The sequence below is a fragment of the Tenrec ecaudatus genome, chromosome 1, assembly GCF_050624435.1.
Source record: "Tenrec ecaudatus isolate mTenEca1 chromosome 1, mTenEca1.hap1, whole genome shotgun sequence".
In the NCBI taxonomy this organism is placed as follows: Eukaryota; Metazoa; Chordata; class Mammalia; order Afrosoricida; family Tenrecidae; genus Tenrec; species Tenrec ecaudatus.
In genome coordinates, this window is record NC_134530.1 from 189,702,822 (window position 1) to 189,717,424 (window position 14,603).

At 40.3% G+C, this 14,603-nt stretch overlaps 1 protein-coding gene across 1 annotated transcript in view; it reads left to right on the forward strand.

Annotated features, from left to right (window-relative positions):
- PAPPA2 (pappalysin 2) overlaps positions 1-14,603 on the forward strand; it is a 359,519-nt gene that overhangs the window by 200,099 nt on the left and 144,817 nt on the right. The window contains exon 11 of the mRNA XM_075540487.1: positions 2,822-2,968. Coding sequence (XP_075396602.1) covers positions 2,822-2,968 — 147 coding nt within the window. The remainder of the gene's footprint in view (positions 1-2,821; positions 2,969-14,603) is intronic.

Here is a 14,603-nt window from a genome sequence, read left to right on the forward strand (position 1 = left end):
CTCAAAGCATTTGCTCTCCACTAAAGCCCTTTGCATCAGGTTCTCTTTTTATTTTCCCCTCCCTCATGTGCCCTTGGTAATTTATACATTGTTATTTTGTCATATCTTGCCCTATTTGGAGTCTCCCTTCCCCCCCCTTCTCTGCCGTCCATCTCCCAGGGAGGAGGTCACATGTGGATCCTTGTAATCAGTTCCCCATTTCCAACCCACTCACCCTCCACTCTCCCAGCATCGCCCCTCATACCCTTGGTCCTGAAGATATCATCCACCCTGGATTCCCTGTGTCTCCAGCCCCCATATGCACCAGTGTACAACCTCTGCCCTATCCAGTCCTGCAAGGTAGAACCATGATCAGATAATTCTTAAAAGAGCAAAATCCTCAAGGCAGACTCTTTCTACTAGCGATCTAAACTCCCGGTCTGTTTTAGATGACCTCAGAACACATTTTAAATTTAAGTTTTAAGGGTTTTAAGGGTTTTTCTCAGGCAATAGGTTCAAGGATTCATTCATTCCCCATGGCTCCAGAAAACCTAGAGTCCTTAAGAACGTGGCATTCTTTCTGTATTGTTCCTCTTTTGCCCACGAGTCTTCTTCCACCTGTCCTGGTCTCCTGGCAAAGTAGGCAGGTGTTCCTGGAGGCAGTGAGCCTTGCATTCCAGCTCCATCACTGACTCTTCTTCCTCAGTTACTCTGGGGATTTGAGACCAAGTGTGTGTCTTGGAGGGCTAGTGCAAGCACGGGAACCCACGCACTACACAACAAACTAGGAGGTAAAGCATCCGGCCAATTAACAGAGGGGCCCTAAGAAACCAAAGTATTAAATCTCCGAAAGCTTCACGCATTCCCAAATCAAGGAACTAAGGCATGAGGTGTTTGGTTGTGCATATGCAACCTGAGCAGCTTCTCTCTCTCTCTCTCTCTCTCTCTCTCTCTCTCTCTCTCTCTCTCTCTCTCTCTCTCTCTCTCTCCCCTTCGTGTCAATATAAAGGAACTCCAAAAAGTGTATAGAAAATGGAATTGTCACACACACTTTTGAAGCATGTTTGTATACACCTCACACAATGTTTTCCTGAATGACTTGATATAGGTGTACAATTTATTATTTGGTAAAGTTGGCAGAGGAAGACCCTCATGGCGTGGATTGACACAGTGGCTGCAACAATGGGCTCACGCATAGGGACATTGGTGAGGTTGGTGCAGAACTGGGCGGTGTTTCATTGTTACAGAGAGGGTTGGAGCCGATTCGACGGCACCTAACAACAACAATTTATTGACAGCAATCCTATTAATCAGCTGTGCAACCTTACCCATAATCAGTGTAATTTCCCATCACCATCAACCCTCCTTTTCTCCTCTCCCTGCCCCTGGTAACCACTAATAAACTCTGGTCTTTCTACATTTGCCTGTTTGGGTTAATTTTTGTAAGTGAGGCTATACATTATCCTTTGATGAGGGACTTATTTTGATCAGCATAATGACTTCCAGCTCCCTCCACACTGCAGCATGTTTCAGGACTTCATTCCTCCTACTGACTAATAGTGCACCCTGTTTTGTTTATCCATTCATCAGGATCCCAATGAGTTTCATGGATTGTATTTAAATATTACAAAGCGGCAGAGCTCTTCCCTCCTTGGAGCCATTCCAGAACCTTCGATGACCAAACAGGCTTTTGATTTCATGTAATAATGGGCAGTGTAGGTTTGGTTTGTTGCTGGGTTGTTTTTCACAGAAATGAGATTTAGCCCTCTGCTGCGTATTTGAGACAATGATACAATACTGCGATTGCCCGAGCTCAGATGAGGCCCTCAAGGTGCACGTAAGCAGTCCCTGGTGGTGCGTTAGTGGAAGGAGCTCATCCGGTCTGAGGTGGCTTCTTCGTTTTCTTCCACCTTTGTCTGCAGCACTCCTCCTCCGCCTTACAGGACGGGCACTGGTCTGCTGGGCATGAAGACAGCATGTCAAGCAAGAAGGGAGGGAAAGCCAGTGAGAATGGAGCCGTTCTAGCTGAGTCTTTCCTCTTTAACTGAGAAAGAGAGCAGCGTTTCCTGAAATCCTATGCTATGGAATTTCACTAACATCTTATTGACCAGATCCAATAAGCTACTCCATTACCCTTTGCTAAAAGGGAGTCTGAAGAGATCAGCTTTTTTTTTTCTTTTTTACTGGCTGTACTGCCATTTTGAATAAAACCGGGGTTCTTAATAAGAAAGAATGGAAACATGGGTGTGGATAGGCATCTCACCGTGTCTGCCACACACTCTCGGCCCAGTTCTGGAATCTTCCACCAGGAGGCCTGGTGTCCCATGACAGGAGGCCAGCAAAGCTGGGAGCTTCTGAGTCAGTGGCAGCTTTCAGAAGTGGCCTTCAGTCTGTCTGTCTTCCCTAAGTGAAGTGGAAGACATTTCCTGGAGTTTCGCTGCCTTGGCTCCCTTACCCGGCTGAAAGCTCGGTGCTTCCCTGTGTCACTTAGACCCCTCCTGGGGCCAGCTGACCCTCTGGGTAAGGATCTAACTGTCGTCACGGGCAGACTTTCTGCCTATTACTAGGAGCAATTGAATACAATGTGCCAGAGGAGTGAAAGGATCAAGTCCTGGGCTGACAGAGGGCCCATGGTCATGTATGGTTTTCTACCTTGGCAAGTTAGTCTCTTGAGGTTCACAGAGAATTGAGAAATCCTTCTACTTGGAGAAAGTTTTCTGCCAATAAGATGATCATGAGGCACTCAAACAGGGAGTGAAACATGGGTTCTGAGCAGGAGAGATTTTGCCATCACTTACCTCTCACCCTCCATGCTTAATTTTTGGCTGATATTGTATTTCAGATTTGCACATGGTACCGTCCAGATTTACCAAAGAATCGTCCCTTTACCGGCTGGTTTCCCTGTGCCACCAGTGGAAATAGACGTCAGGACGGAGGGAGTGAGCGACCAGAAGGTAGTCTGGAGAGAGAAGATGAGGTTTGGCTTAAAGTAAGTGAAATAAGTGTTCTTTTTGTGAAAGATGGTGTGTGTGTGTGTATAAAGATGCATTTGAATTGGATAGTTAGGAAATGTCTTTCTGGTGTCTCATTGTTTTTAGATTTTGAATTTGTTTTTAACTTCATGTGAACTTTTTAGAGTTCCTTGTTTGGAATCATTTTATCAGTGTCTAATGTACATGTAGAAAAGTGTACCACTCAGAAATATTCAACTCAGCAAATTTTTAGCCAACACCCTTTCTAACGACCACAAGATCCATAAATAGAGTATGTCACTCTTACTCCTCCCAGCCATTACCCCATAATAGTACCTACTATTTCTAATTCTGTCACCGTAGAGTAGAGATGCCTATTTTTGAATTCTATGTGTTAAAAAATGTATAGAGTACAATTCTGTCTGGTGCGTTTTTGCTGAACGTTATCTATATGGGATTCAAGTTGCTGTCATGGCACAGTAGTGCACTCATGTTTAATGCTATATAGCACTCCAATGTATGAATATGAACAAGAAAAGCCAAGCTCGCTGCCATGGAGAGGATACCAACTCATAGCAATGATGGCGGGTAGGGAAGCGCTACCCCTCTGAGTTGCCAAGGCTAATGTTCCTTGATGGGAAGAGAAAACCCTGTCTTTTTCTGGTGGAGCAGCTGGTGGGTCTCAACTGCTGGCCTTGAGGTTAGCAGCCCAATACATCACCACTTGTCCATTCTAATATTTATGAACATGTCCTATTTTCAATTTTTACTGATGCAACTAGTTCTGCTGTGACATTCCTTTTGGTTACTCTAAAGAGCTGGGTAGATTTTAAAGAGCTGTGGTGTGTGTGTGTGTGTGTGTGTGTGTGTGTACATATACTCAGCTCTTTAAATGTATTTCCATATATTCAGAGGCTCCCCAGGAGCCAGATACGACGATCTTTTCCTATGCAGGTTACAGCCTAGGAATCCCTATGGGGCTCTCACTTGGGTTTTCTGAGTCAAAATTCTACTTGACAGCACCAATAACAGCCAGGTACATAGAATATATCTATTGGATTCTAGGTATTGTGAGAGTCTGTTTTTGTAGGTAATCTCAAATAATTTTCCAAAGGGTTTGTTCTAATTTACATTCACCAGAGGTTCATGGATGCTCAAACTGCTACAGATTTACCCAACACTTGGCCACTTTAAGACTTAATTTATATCATTCTGGCACATTGGGATCTCCCTGTGGTTTGTATTTGCATGAAGGTTAATATCATTGAGAGTCTTTTATATGCTTATTTTCCATTTAAACAGCCACTCATTTTTGAAGTACATTTCAAGTCTTTTGACCATTTTATAATGGATTATCTATCTTTCTTCTTTCTCTTTTAGGTAATTTCTTTATAAATTCCAAATATAAACACATTATAGCTATATGTCATTTAATATCTTCCACCATTATCTCACTTACCTTTTCTTGGTCTTCATAGTAAGCATCTCTGGATGAACAGAAAAAGTGCTACATTTTAATAAATTTGCCCAATTTGCTTTTTCCTTTATGATCATTGATAATGGGTATTATATTCAAACATATTTTCCCTTCAGTAAGATAGACTTTTTGGTGTAACCTTCTAGAAAGGTTTGATTTTCATATTTAAGGAATTTTTGTATAATGCATGAGGTAGGGATCAAGATTTTTTTTCTCCATAAAAAAACTTTATTTTCCCCACTATCCTGCCCTATGTCATCTTTGTTAAAAGTCAACTAAGCATATGTGTGCAATTCTATTATATTGGTCTGCAATATATATCTATTGACTTTCATGGTATCAGTAGCATATAATGTAGATTACTGAATATTTTTAAGAGTTTAAGCATTTGATAATGCAAGTCCTACAATGTTTTTTCTTCTAGATTACCTTGGCTATTCTTTTTGTTTTGTCATCCTGTGTTGTTTACATTTTTATCTTTAATAGTTTTATTGGCATATAATTCATATATATAATTTAATGGTTTAATCATATTAAGAAGAGTTGTTCAATCATCACTACAACCCATTTCAGAACATTTCCTTCTCATATTCTTTGTTATTAGCTCTTTATTGCCTTCCAAACTCCCCTGCCATGCCTCTAAGTTATTATTAATCCAGTACTGTATCCATAGATTTACCTATCCTGGATTTCATACACAGAAATCATTCAAAACATCCAAAAGAAGAAGACTTAAAAAAAAACCCTCAATTTCAAACAGAGTGAATATCTTCAATCAAAAGAAAACAGAAAATATTAAAAACTGAAACAACTTTAAAATGAGTCAAAAGGGAGACCAAATGATAAGGTGTTGCATATTGACCTGACTACACCTGCCACAATCAACTTGACAATGCTCTCTGTCAGATGGAGAAACTGATCACCTCCTTGGAATATGGCCAGCAGGGCTCCTTGGAGGCTTAATCTTTGGGGGGACCCTGTGTTGGATTTGGGCCATCCACTGTCTTCCATAACCTTCTGCAAACTGGGCGTTCGGAATTTAAGCTCTTAGAGCATTCCTTCCTTCTTATTTGCATTTTGTGATCTTCAATCCTTGGATTACACAGGCTGGTATGTTTCTTCCATGTGGATTAGTTGATGCCTCACTTAGATAGATGGCTGCTTGCCTGAAGACTACCCTTTACGGCCCCTGATGCCAGGCTACATTTCTGATAGCCAGGCACCATCTGACTTCTTCACCATACTTTGCTGTAGTACCCTTATCTTAAGTGATCTCTTTATGAGGTCAAGTTTAGAGTCAGGCTATGACATCAAAACTATTTTTTCCTTAGATGGGGTCTAGAATTAGGAACTCAAAATCCATTCATATATCTATGGTTTAATATGTTTCTGGTTCACGTTAGAGACACCATGATCATTTTATGATAAAGAACATTATAACTTATCACCCTGGGGCATAATATAATTCAAATGATAGTGATTTTAATTTAGCGAATGGTATAAAATTTAAAACATTTGAGAAAAAGAAAGTATATATTTACAGACTGGTTTTTTAGACAGAAATATATGAACTGTTTACTTGTACAGATTAAATGTTTTAGTTACTTAACACTTTACACAATCAATTAGGATTGGTGATATGGCAGAATTTTCAATAATACTTATTCACAAAGGCAGAACCATGCCTACCAGGTTAAAACATGGCATAAGAAAGCAAGGAGGTCACATGTAGATCCTTGTAGTCAGTTCCCCCTTTCCAACCCACTCTCCCTCTACCCTCCCAGTATTGCCACTCACACCACTTGCCTGAAGGGATCCTCTGCCCTGGATTTCCTGTGTTTCCAGTTCCTATCTATATCAGTGTGCATCCTCTGCTCTAGCCAGACTTGCAAGATAGAATTGGGATCATGATAGTGGGGTGGGGGTGGGGGAAGAATCATTTAGGAACCAATGTCCTCCCTGGGGGATGGACAACAGGAAAGTGGGTGAAGGGAGACATCAAACAGTGCACGATATGACAAAATAATAATTTATAAATTATCAAGGGTTCATGAGAGAGGGGGGAGCGGGGAGGGAGGGTAAAAATGAGGACCTGATGCTAGGGGCTTAAGTGGAGAGCAAATGTTTTGAGAATGTTGAGGGCAATGAATGTACACATGTGCTTTACACAATTGATGGATGTATGTATGGATTGTGATAAGAGTTGTATGAGTGCCTAATAAAATGATTTTTTAACAAAATAAGGCAAGGAGAGCATTAAAATAGTAAACATATGGTAGTGCTGGGCCACCATTCCTTTGGTACTCTCAAAACAAAAGATATGAACCAGTCAAGGCTACCAGTTCCATAAACTTGGGATAGCAGTCATCTGCTTCTTCTTACTCTAGGGCACTTCAGTCTTAATTCCAGGGGAGTCTGTCACTTAAATTTGCTGCAGGTGACTTCGAGGTGAAGCCCAGTTTGCTTAGTATGGTTTCCATATCTAATCCTGGTTGGCCTCTGAGGATGTTGTGAACCTAAAGTCCCAGTGGTCAATAGCACATGGCCTGGTTCACTAAGGGCTGCCTAGAAACTAGGTCAAAAGTGACCAGTTAGGATCATATTACTGGGCACATTCTCACCTATACAAGTTCTATATAAGTATGGTTAAGCATTTTCCCCCCTGATGGGAGGTTTCTACACCCAGTTTACCCATCAACAGAAGTAAAATTACTTTATTTGAGTCATGCATGTCCCCTCCCCCAATCTTGACTTGAATATCCAATAAGGTTCATTTATTACTGTGGTAGGGGTGTCTATTAATTTGGGGGAACTGTAGCACAATGTTGTATGACAGCAACTGAGTGGCCTCCTTCTTCCCCTATCTTGAGAAACTGATGCCAATTGAGGTGAAATCTCCTTATAAAAGGGGTGATATATGGTTCCTGGACACTAAGCAGGTTCTCTACGGCCTAGCTTGAGAGACCAGATTAGAAGGTTACGTGCCCTGAGGGCAGAAGCCTGACTTTGTTTGGGGTTCATCCTGATAGTAGTGGACACATGCAATATTTGTCATTTGTGATTGACTAAAGTCACCGAGCATAATGTTCTCCAGGTTCACCTATGGCATGAGGTGCTTCATGGGTTCATTTTTAGGGGTGCATAGTATTCTATTGTGTGTGTACACCAGAGCTTTATCCATTTACCTAGTGATGGATTTGCGGACTGTTTCCAGGTTCTTGCTATTGTGAACTGTGCTGAAATGAGCATGGGGGAGAATATGCATGTTCGTGTTCTGTCTCTTATTTCTTTGGGGTATATTCCCAGCAAAAGTGTTGAGGGGTATATGGTATTTCTATTTCCGGTTGTTTTAGGTAACACCATATTAATTTCCATGATGGTTGTTCATATTTACAAGCCACCAGCAGTTTATAGGAGTTCCAGTCTCTCCATACCCTCTCCAGCATTTGTTGTTCTGTTTTTGTTTTTCAATTGGACTGCTATGGTGGGTGGAAGGGGAGAGCTCATTGTTGTTTTTTCATCTCCCTGAGGGCTAGTGATCATGAGCATTACCTCATGAGTTTCTTAGCTATTTGAGTGTTGTCCCTTGTGAACGTGTCTATTTCTGTCCTTTGTCTTGGCTATCCTTGATTCTTTATGTTTCCACATAAATATTAAAATTATCTTATCAATTTATACATACAAGACTTTAGACTTGTATTTTATTGACTATAAGTCTGTGAGGAAAGAGTTTCTCTATAAAATATTGGATTTTCCAATTAATCAAAATCAACTTGATGGCAGTGAATGGGTGAGTGAATAACCCTTCTGAAATACAACAGGTTTTCTCTCATTTCTCTTATTATTTTATAGCTTTTTTGAGAAAAGGAAGCTAAAATATATCAAGTTCTTTATTCCGAATCAATTGATGTGATCACATAGTTTTTCCTTATTTCTGTTAATTTATTGACTTAAACTGGTAAGCTTTTAAATGTCGCATACTTAGGGAATGCAGGGGAGGTGACTGGAAGTTTTGCATTATTTAATAGTTAGGGATTCTATTCCAAGATATTGTTTTTCTTTTTATGTACTAGAACTTGACTTCTTTAATTTTATTAGTTTAATGATCAAAATTATGTTTAATTCCCAAAAGCAAGTTTTTTATTGCCCAGTTTTCTAGGAGATTTTGCATGGAGCTGGTGTTCATATTGGATGCAATCAGCAATGACATTATCTGAGTCTTGAATTGTCATTGAGGAAATATTTTAAATTATGAGCTGAACTTTAGAAATAAATTTGGAAATTGTTTGTTTGCTTGGTTTTTGGTTAAGTCAATTTTCATGAGTTGAATCTGCGCCCCCCCCGCCCCCACAAAAAAGCAGGCTATTCATTTCAAATTTATTAGCCTTAAGCTTTTGTTTAAAAATAAAACTTAAAATGTTGAAAGGTGGTATCTGGGTGTACTTTCAGTTTGAAATTTAAAACAAAATTCAGAGTGATCATTTTAGAGGTTCCCCCACGCCGTTGCCTGTTCCGTAAGTCTGCTTTACGACTAAGCTTCTGAGTGTGTTCGGCAGTGGCTTCCATTCTCTCCAGGACGGTTACTATGGCCTCCATCAGGACGGCAGGTAGTGGCAGCCAGAGCCATCTGGAGGTGAGGCAGTGCTTTCCTACGGTGATTGGTTCCTGCAGAATGACTTCTTCTTTGTGTGCTTGACTTCCTTCTCTCTTGTTTGCTCCAGTCAGGTACTAATATCATTGAGTCCGCTTCCAATAACAACCCAATTTAGGGTTTCTCAGGCGGTAATTGTGGACAGGAGCAGACAATCTTATCTTCTCTCTGAGCAGCTTGTGGGTATAAACCACAGACATTGCACTTAGCAATCTAACCCTCTGGACAAACTCAATATGAAGGTTTTGATAGTATTTTCTTAAAATATTTCTAGGATCTTCTATTTTGTGAGTGCTCTTTTTTGTTGTTCAGTTTTTTGAACAGTTTATTCATTTTATTACTATTTTAAAAGAATCAGCTTCTCATTCTGTTCATGTTCTATGTGGCCTTTGACCTCTTGAGAGAGCATCAAAAAGTTCAATGAAAGTCCCATTTTTCATGAATTTTTTTGGAAGTTTCCTAGGATGTGTGTGTATAAATATATATATATACACACATACACAAATATATGCATATAAACATACATGTGTGCCTATGCACGCACATATTTCATGTATATCTACACATCATGCATGTATTTGTATGGTTCATATATTTATATATATTAGTTATTTACATGTGAATATATACTTTATATATAGATACATGTATTACTTAAGATCTATTTGGGATATGCCTGACCACATTACCATCCATGATCCCATAAGATTTTGTGTCTGTCTTTAAAAAGAAAGCAGCTTTCCTTTTGTTTGTTATTGCCCACATGGTTTTAAAGACCCCCAATCCCAGAGTGAATGAGCAGTGGGGCCCAGGAGCCGCCCGATGCCCTAAGCACCCTTCCTCTGCCTCCTCCCCGCGCTCCTCCTGGCTTCATTCCCCACCCCGTAGCTGTGCGACCGTTCACTTCCTATGCAGACAGCCCTCGCCCTGACTCCGCAGCCTGTGCCAAAGACACTACATGTGCTCCCAGGGCCTTCCCAGGCGCTGGGCTTCAGGCAATGGTGACTGTACATGATCAGGAAGTTGTGTGCACCAACAAGGTAGTGGCAGCCAGTGCCAACCCTACCAGCCACCATGCTGGTACCTGCAACTCACTGACCACTTAGTCCCAGGGCCCACCTCTCTGTGCCCCACTCCTGCCTCATCCTATGCCCAGATGTATGAAAAGGGTCCACTGGGCTGCCAGTTTAGCCTCCATAGCACCCAGTCACACACCCAGCAAATCTGCCCTCCTAATAGGCAGTGGATACAGTTGTTGGAGTTTTTTTTTCTTTTTCTAAACATTTTATTAGGGACTCATACAACTCTTATCATGATCCCATACATACATCAATTGTGTAAAGCACATTTGTACATTCATTGCCCTCATCGTTCTCAAAACATTTGCTCTCTACTTAAGCCCCTGGCATCAGCTCCTCATTTTTCTCTCCCTCCCACTCCCCCCTCCCTCATGAACCCTAGATAATTTATAAATTATTGTTTTGTCATATTTTTCCCTGTCTGATGTCTCCACTTTTCTGGTGTCAGTCTACCAGGGAGGAGGTTATATGTAGATCCTTGTAATCGGTTCCCCCTTTCCAACCCACCCTCCCTCCATCCTCCCAGTATTGCCATTCTCACCCCTGGTCCTGAAGGAATCATCCACCCTGGATTGCCTGTGTTTCCAGTTTTTATCTGTACCAGTGTACATCCTCTGGTCTAGCTAGATTTGTAAGGTAGAATTGGGGTCATGATAGTTGGGGGTGGGGGAAGGGAGGAAGTATTTAGGAACTAGAGGAAATTTGTATGTATCATGGTCGCTTTCATAAGGTTTTATTTTAGTAGGATTGGGCGAGGGGATGGTTAAAAGGAACCGTGGTTCGAAGGCAGTTTAACATTGGGCTGCTAACCAAAAGGTCAGGTGGTTGAACTCACTGGCTGCTCTGTGGGAGAAATGTAAGGGTGCTAACTTATGTAAAGATTTATGGCCTCAGAAACCCTAGGGAGCAATTCTCCTCAGTCCTATAGGGTCAGTGTGACTCAGAATTCACCTGACAGCCATGGGTTTGTATTTGTTGGTTTGTTTGTTTGTGTCATAGGGCGTTAGTGTGCACTGTACTGGGGCTGCCAGTAGATACTGTGGAGCTTGCACAACTTCCACATCACATGACATCCTAGTTCATAGAACATATTATGGAGGTTAAGTGACATATGTACTCCCTGCGATGAGGTGAATTTCAGCTTATAGCAACCCTATAGGACAGAGTAGAACTGTTCCTTTGGGTTTCTGAAACTGTCAATCTCTATAGGAGCAGAAAGCCTCATTTTTCTCCCACAAAATAACTGGTGGAGTTGAACTCGCTGTTAGCAAGCATCCCAACGTGTAACTTACTACACAACAAGGACTCAAAGATACTTGAATGTATTTCATTATATATGTCACACATTTACATCTTCCAGTTTCATTATTTTCTTTCTTTTTATATTTGCATCTAGCTTTTCTGTTTCTGGTAACTTGAGATGGTCTATAGAGAGTTGATCTGTAGCTTTTCTTATATTTCATGTGTAAGAATTTAAGGCTATAAACATTTTTCTTGATGAGACTTATGTTCTATTCCACAATTTTCATCTAATTCATTTGTTATTATTCATTTCAAACATATTTCTAACTTCCATTGTGATTTCTTTTTTTATTGTTTTTTTTAAATGGCAAAACCATTTAATTAAACACTATGCACATAGTATGTTACTGTTAAAATATTTGACATGGAAAAATATTTTCTATTTAAATTCAAAAGGGTACTTAAACAGTGACTACAAAACAATATTTTGAAGATGAACAAGTCTTCAAAATATCCATAGAAAGTGAGAAAGTCTAAGTGAATGGACATCAAAATGTGGTCAGTGCTTTCCCTTTTGCTTATCTGCATTTTCTACAGCATGCACATATTACGTATGCACTTAATGTATTTTAATAGAGGTTAACAGAATTCAAATTCAGTACAAAGTATCTTATAAAATATGAAAGCTTAAACTAAATTATTTTAACATCACTTCAAATTTTTGAAATGCATTTGCCCAAAGTCAAAGTTTGACATTTTGTATGGGACAATTTTTGTTTCAGAATCAAATGGCCATGTAATTAAGGAAGCAAACAGGCATAAAAGCAAATGATGAAATAACCACCATCGTTGTCCCACTCAAGATAATCATGATTAGCTTACACACACACAATAGTATTAACAATGCATCGTCAAAGCATTTTTGTTCTCTCTCTCTCTCTCTCTCTCTCTAGGCATGTAGCCTTTCAAGGGCCTCAAATTCAACCCTATCGAAATCTAGAGGTGACTTTACAGTCTGTGACTTATATTTTTATCTCCTCAGTAGTTTGTCTCTGCCAAAAGCTCTACTTACCTGATAACTTCCTGCGTGCGTGTCTTATTATACTCTTACTTTGCATAGATTTGAGATCGAAAAAATATCACAACAGTGAAAATGTCACAGCATTTTAGATTCCCTTCAATATGGTTTCTTTCTTGAGATTTTGATTGCTTTGAGAGTCCACAAATGTCTTTAGATTGTTCCTTTTTTACCTTATCTACATTTTATAGTTACTAGTATATCTATTGTGCTGTGTACTACTTTGTCACAGACATAAACAGAAATCTTCAAGTGGAATTATTTTAATGTAAATCAATAAACCACCTCCTGTATTTGGGGCTTATACCTTGTCCTTACTATAAGTGGCCCAGGAGTACTTACTATAAGTGATTTTTCAGTCTTTGTGGAAGGGGTAAAAACTAATATTATGAAAGTTAGTTAATTTATAAAACACATTAAGAAAATTTAGTTTGCATAAGTCTATCCATTAACCATATTCATTGAAATGCTTCTGATTCATATAGATCCTGTAGGGCAGAGTAGACTATCCCATAGGGTTCCCAATGCTGTGATATTTATGGAAGCAGACTGCCACATCATTCTTCCTTGGATTCAACCCCCTAGCCTTTCAGTTAATAGCCAAGACCCTAACCACTATGCTACCAGGATTGTAATACATAAATTCAAATTACACCAAATAAAATAGTAATTTTAAAATATGGGCTGTTTATTTTTTATTTAAGTTTTTTGAGAAGTGTAAGATTTAATCTTGATGTAGGACACAAATGTGGCTTGTATGCATTGGGCAGAGACAGGTGTACTGCACACACAGGAAGCAGCTGGACTGGAAAACATTCACTCTAAAATCTCTTTTCAAAATCCCTGTTGTACTGAACTCTGTTTGCTTGGCAAAATGTACTCTTGTTTCTGTTCATATTTATCGAAATAACTTATCTCTCTTATTTTCTTTTACTCTTGAGCACAGCCCAGCTGGCCAAGGTTTTAAGGGTTTGCTCTTAGGTACCATAAACTATAAGAAGCCTTGTTGGTGCAGTGGTTAAACAGTGCCACTAACCTATAGGTCAGCGGTTCGGGCTCACCGGCTGCTCTGAGAGAGAAAAGCGTCGACATCTGCTTCTATGAGATGGCAGTTCTGACCCTGCAGGAGAGCTGTCTTCTTGTTGGGTGCTGTTGGGCTCTTTCTGGTTCCTGCGGACTTGCCAGCCCATCGCTGCCATCACTGTGTCAATCTGTCGCTCAGGGGTTCCTTTCCCGACTCTGCACAGCACCAAGCCCTTCTGCAAGTTTGGCCCTGCCTAGTAACACGTTCAAAGTTAAGTCCTCACGCCTCAGTAGCCTTCTAGTTGTGCTTCTTGCAAGCCCATCTGTTGGTGCTTTTGGCATTCCATAGCATGTACATAATTTCCCACTGATGCCACAACTCAACGGCACCAGGTTCAGTGTTCAGCTGCACTGTCTGAAAGAGGATGTGGCACCGGAATTGGAGAAATATTCAGGAACAACTTGTTAAGATGCAGATGAAGTCACCTTTTTTGTTGAAGGAAATGAAGCCTTGAAGATCAGCTACTTCAACCTGCAGTGCAGATCCGCACAACTCTGTGATGGGCTCACCAATCAGACATTTACAGCTGCAGAAAACATAGATCATGGTTACTGCTGTTTACAACGACGAGGGCATTTACAGCCATTCAGGTCCCAAATTGCACTTTCCTGCAGTTAAACTTTTTTTACAATAGCCCTAAGAATTTAGCAAGACAGGTGTTTCTTTCTGAGAGTTTGGCAAAATAGATATTTTTCTATTTTACAGATGAGGAAGATCTTTGATGAAGATCAAAGAGAAAAGTAGTGTTTTCTTCCCATCCCTTAAGAAGCCAATGGTAAACCTGAGGCTCACATTAAGCCTCTTCATGCTAACCCTGTGTTTACCCCTCCACACTAGGCTGCTGCCCTATTCAGTCAGCATTTATTAAGCACCTGCAATATGGCAAGCTCAGAACGAACCACTGAAGATAGCTAGGAGGCCACGGCATGGGCAAAAAAAAACCCAAAACCCCAAACTAAAACATATGTTGAATTGGAAAGAAAAGCTTCCTGTCTCCTTTCCTTGGATTTCTTCTAATTTTTGAAAGATTAAGTTTCTATG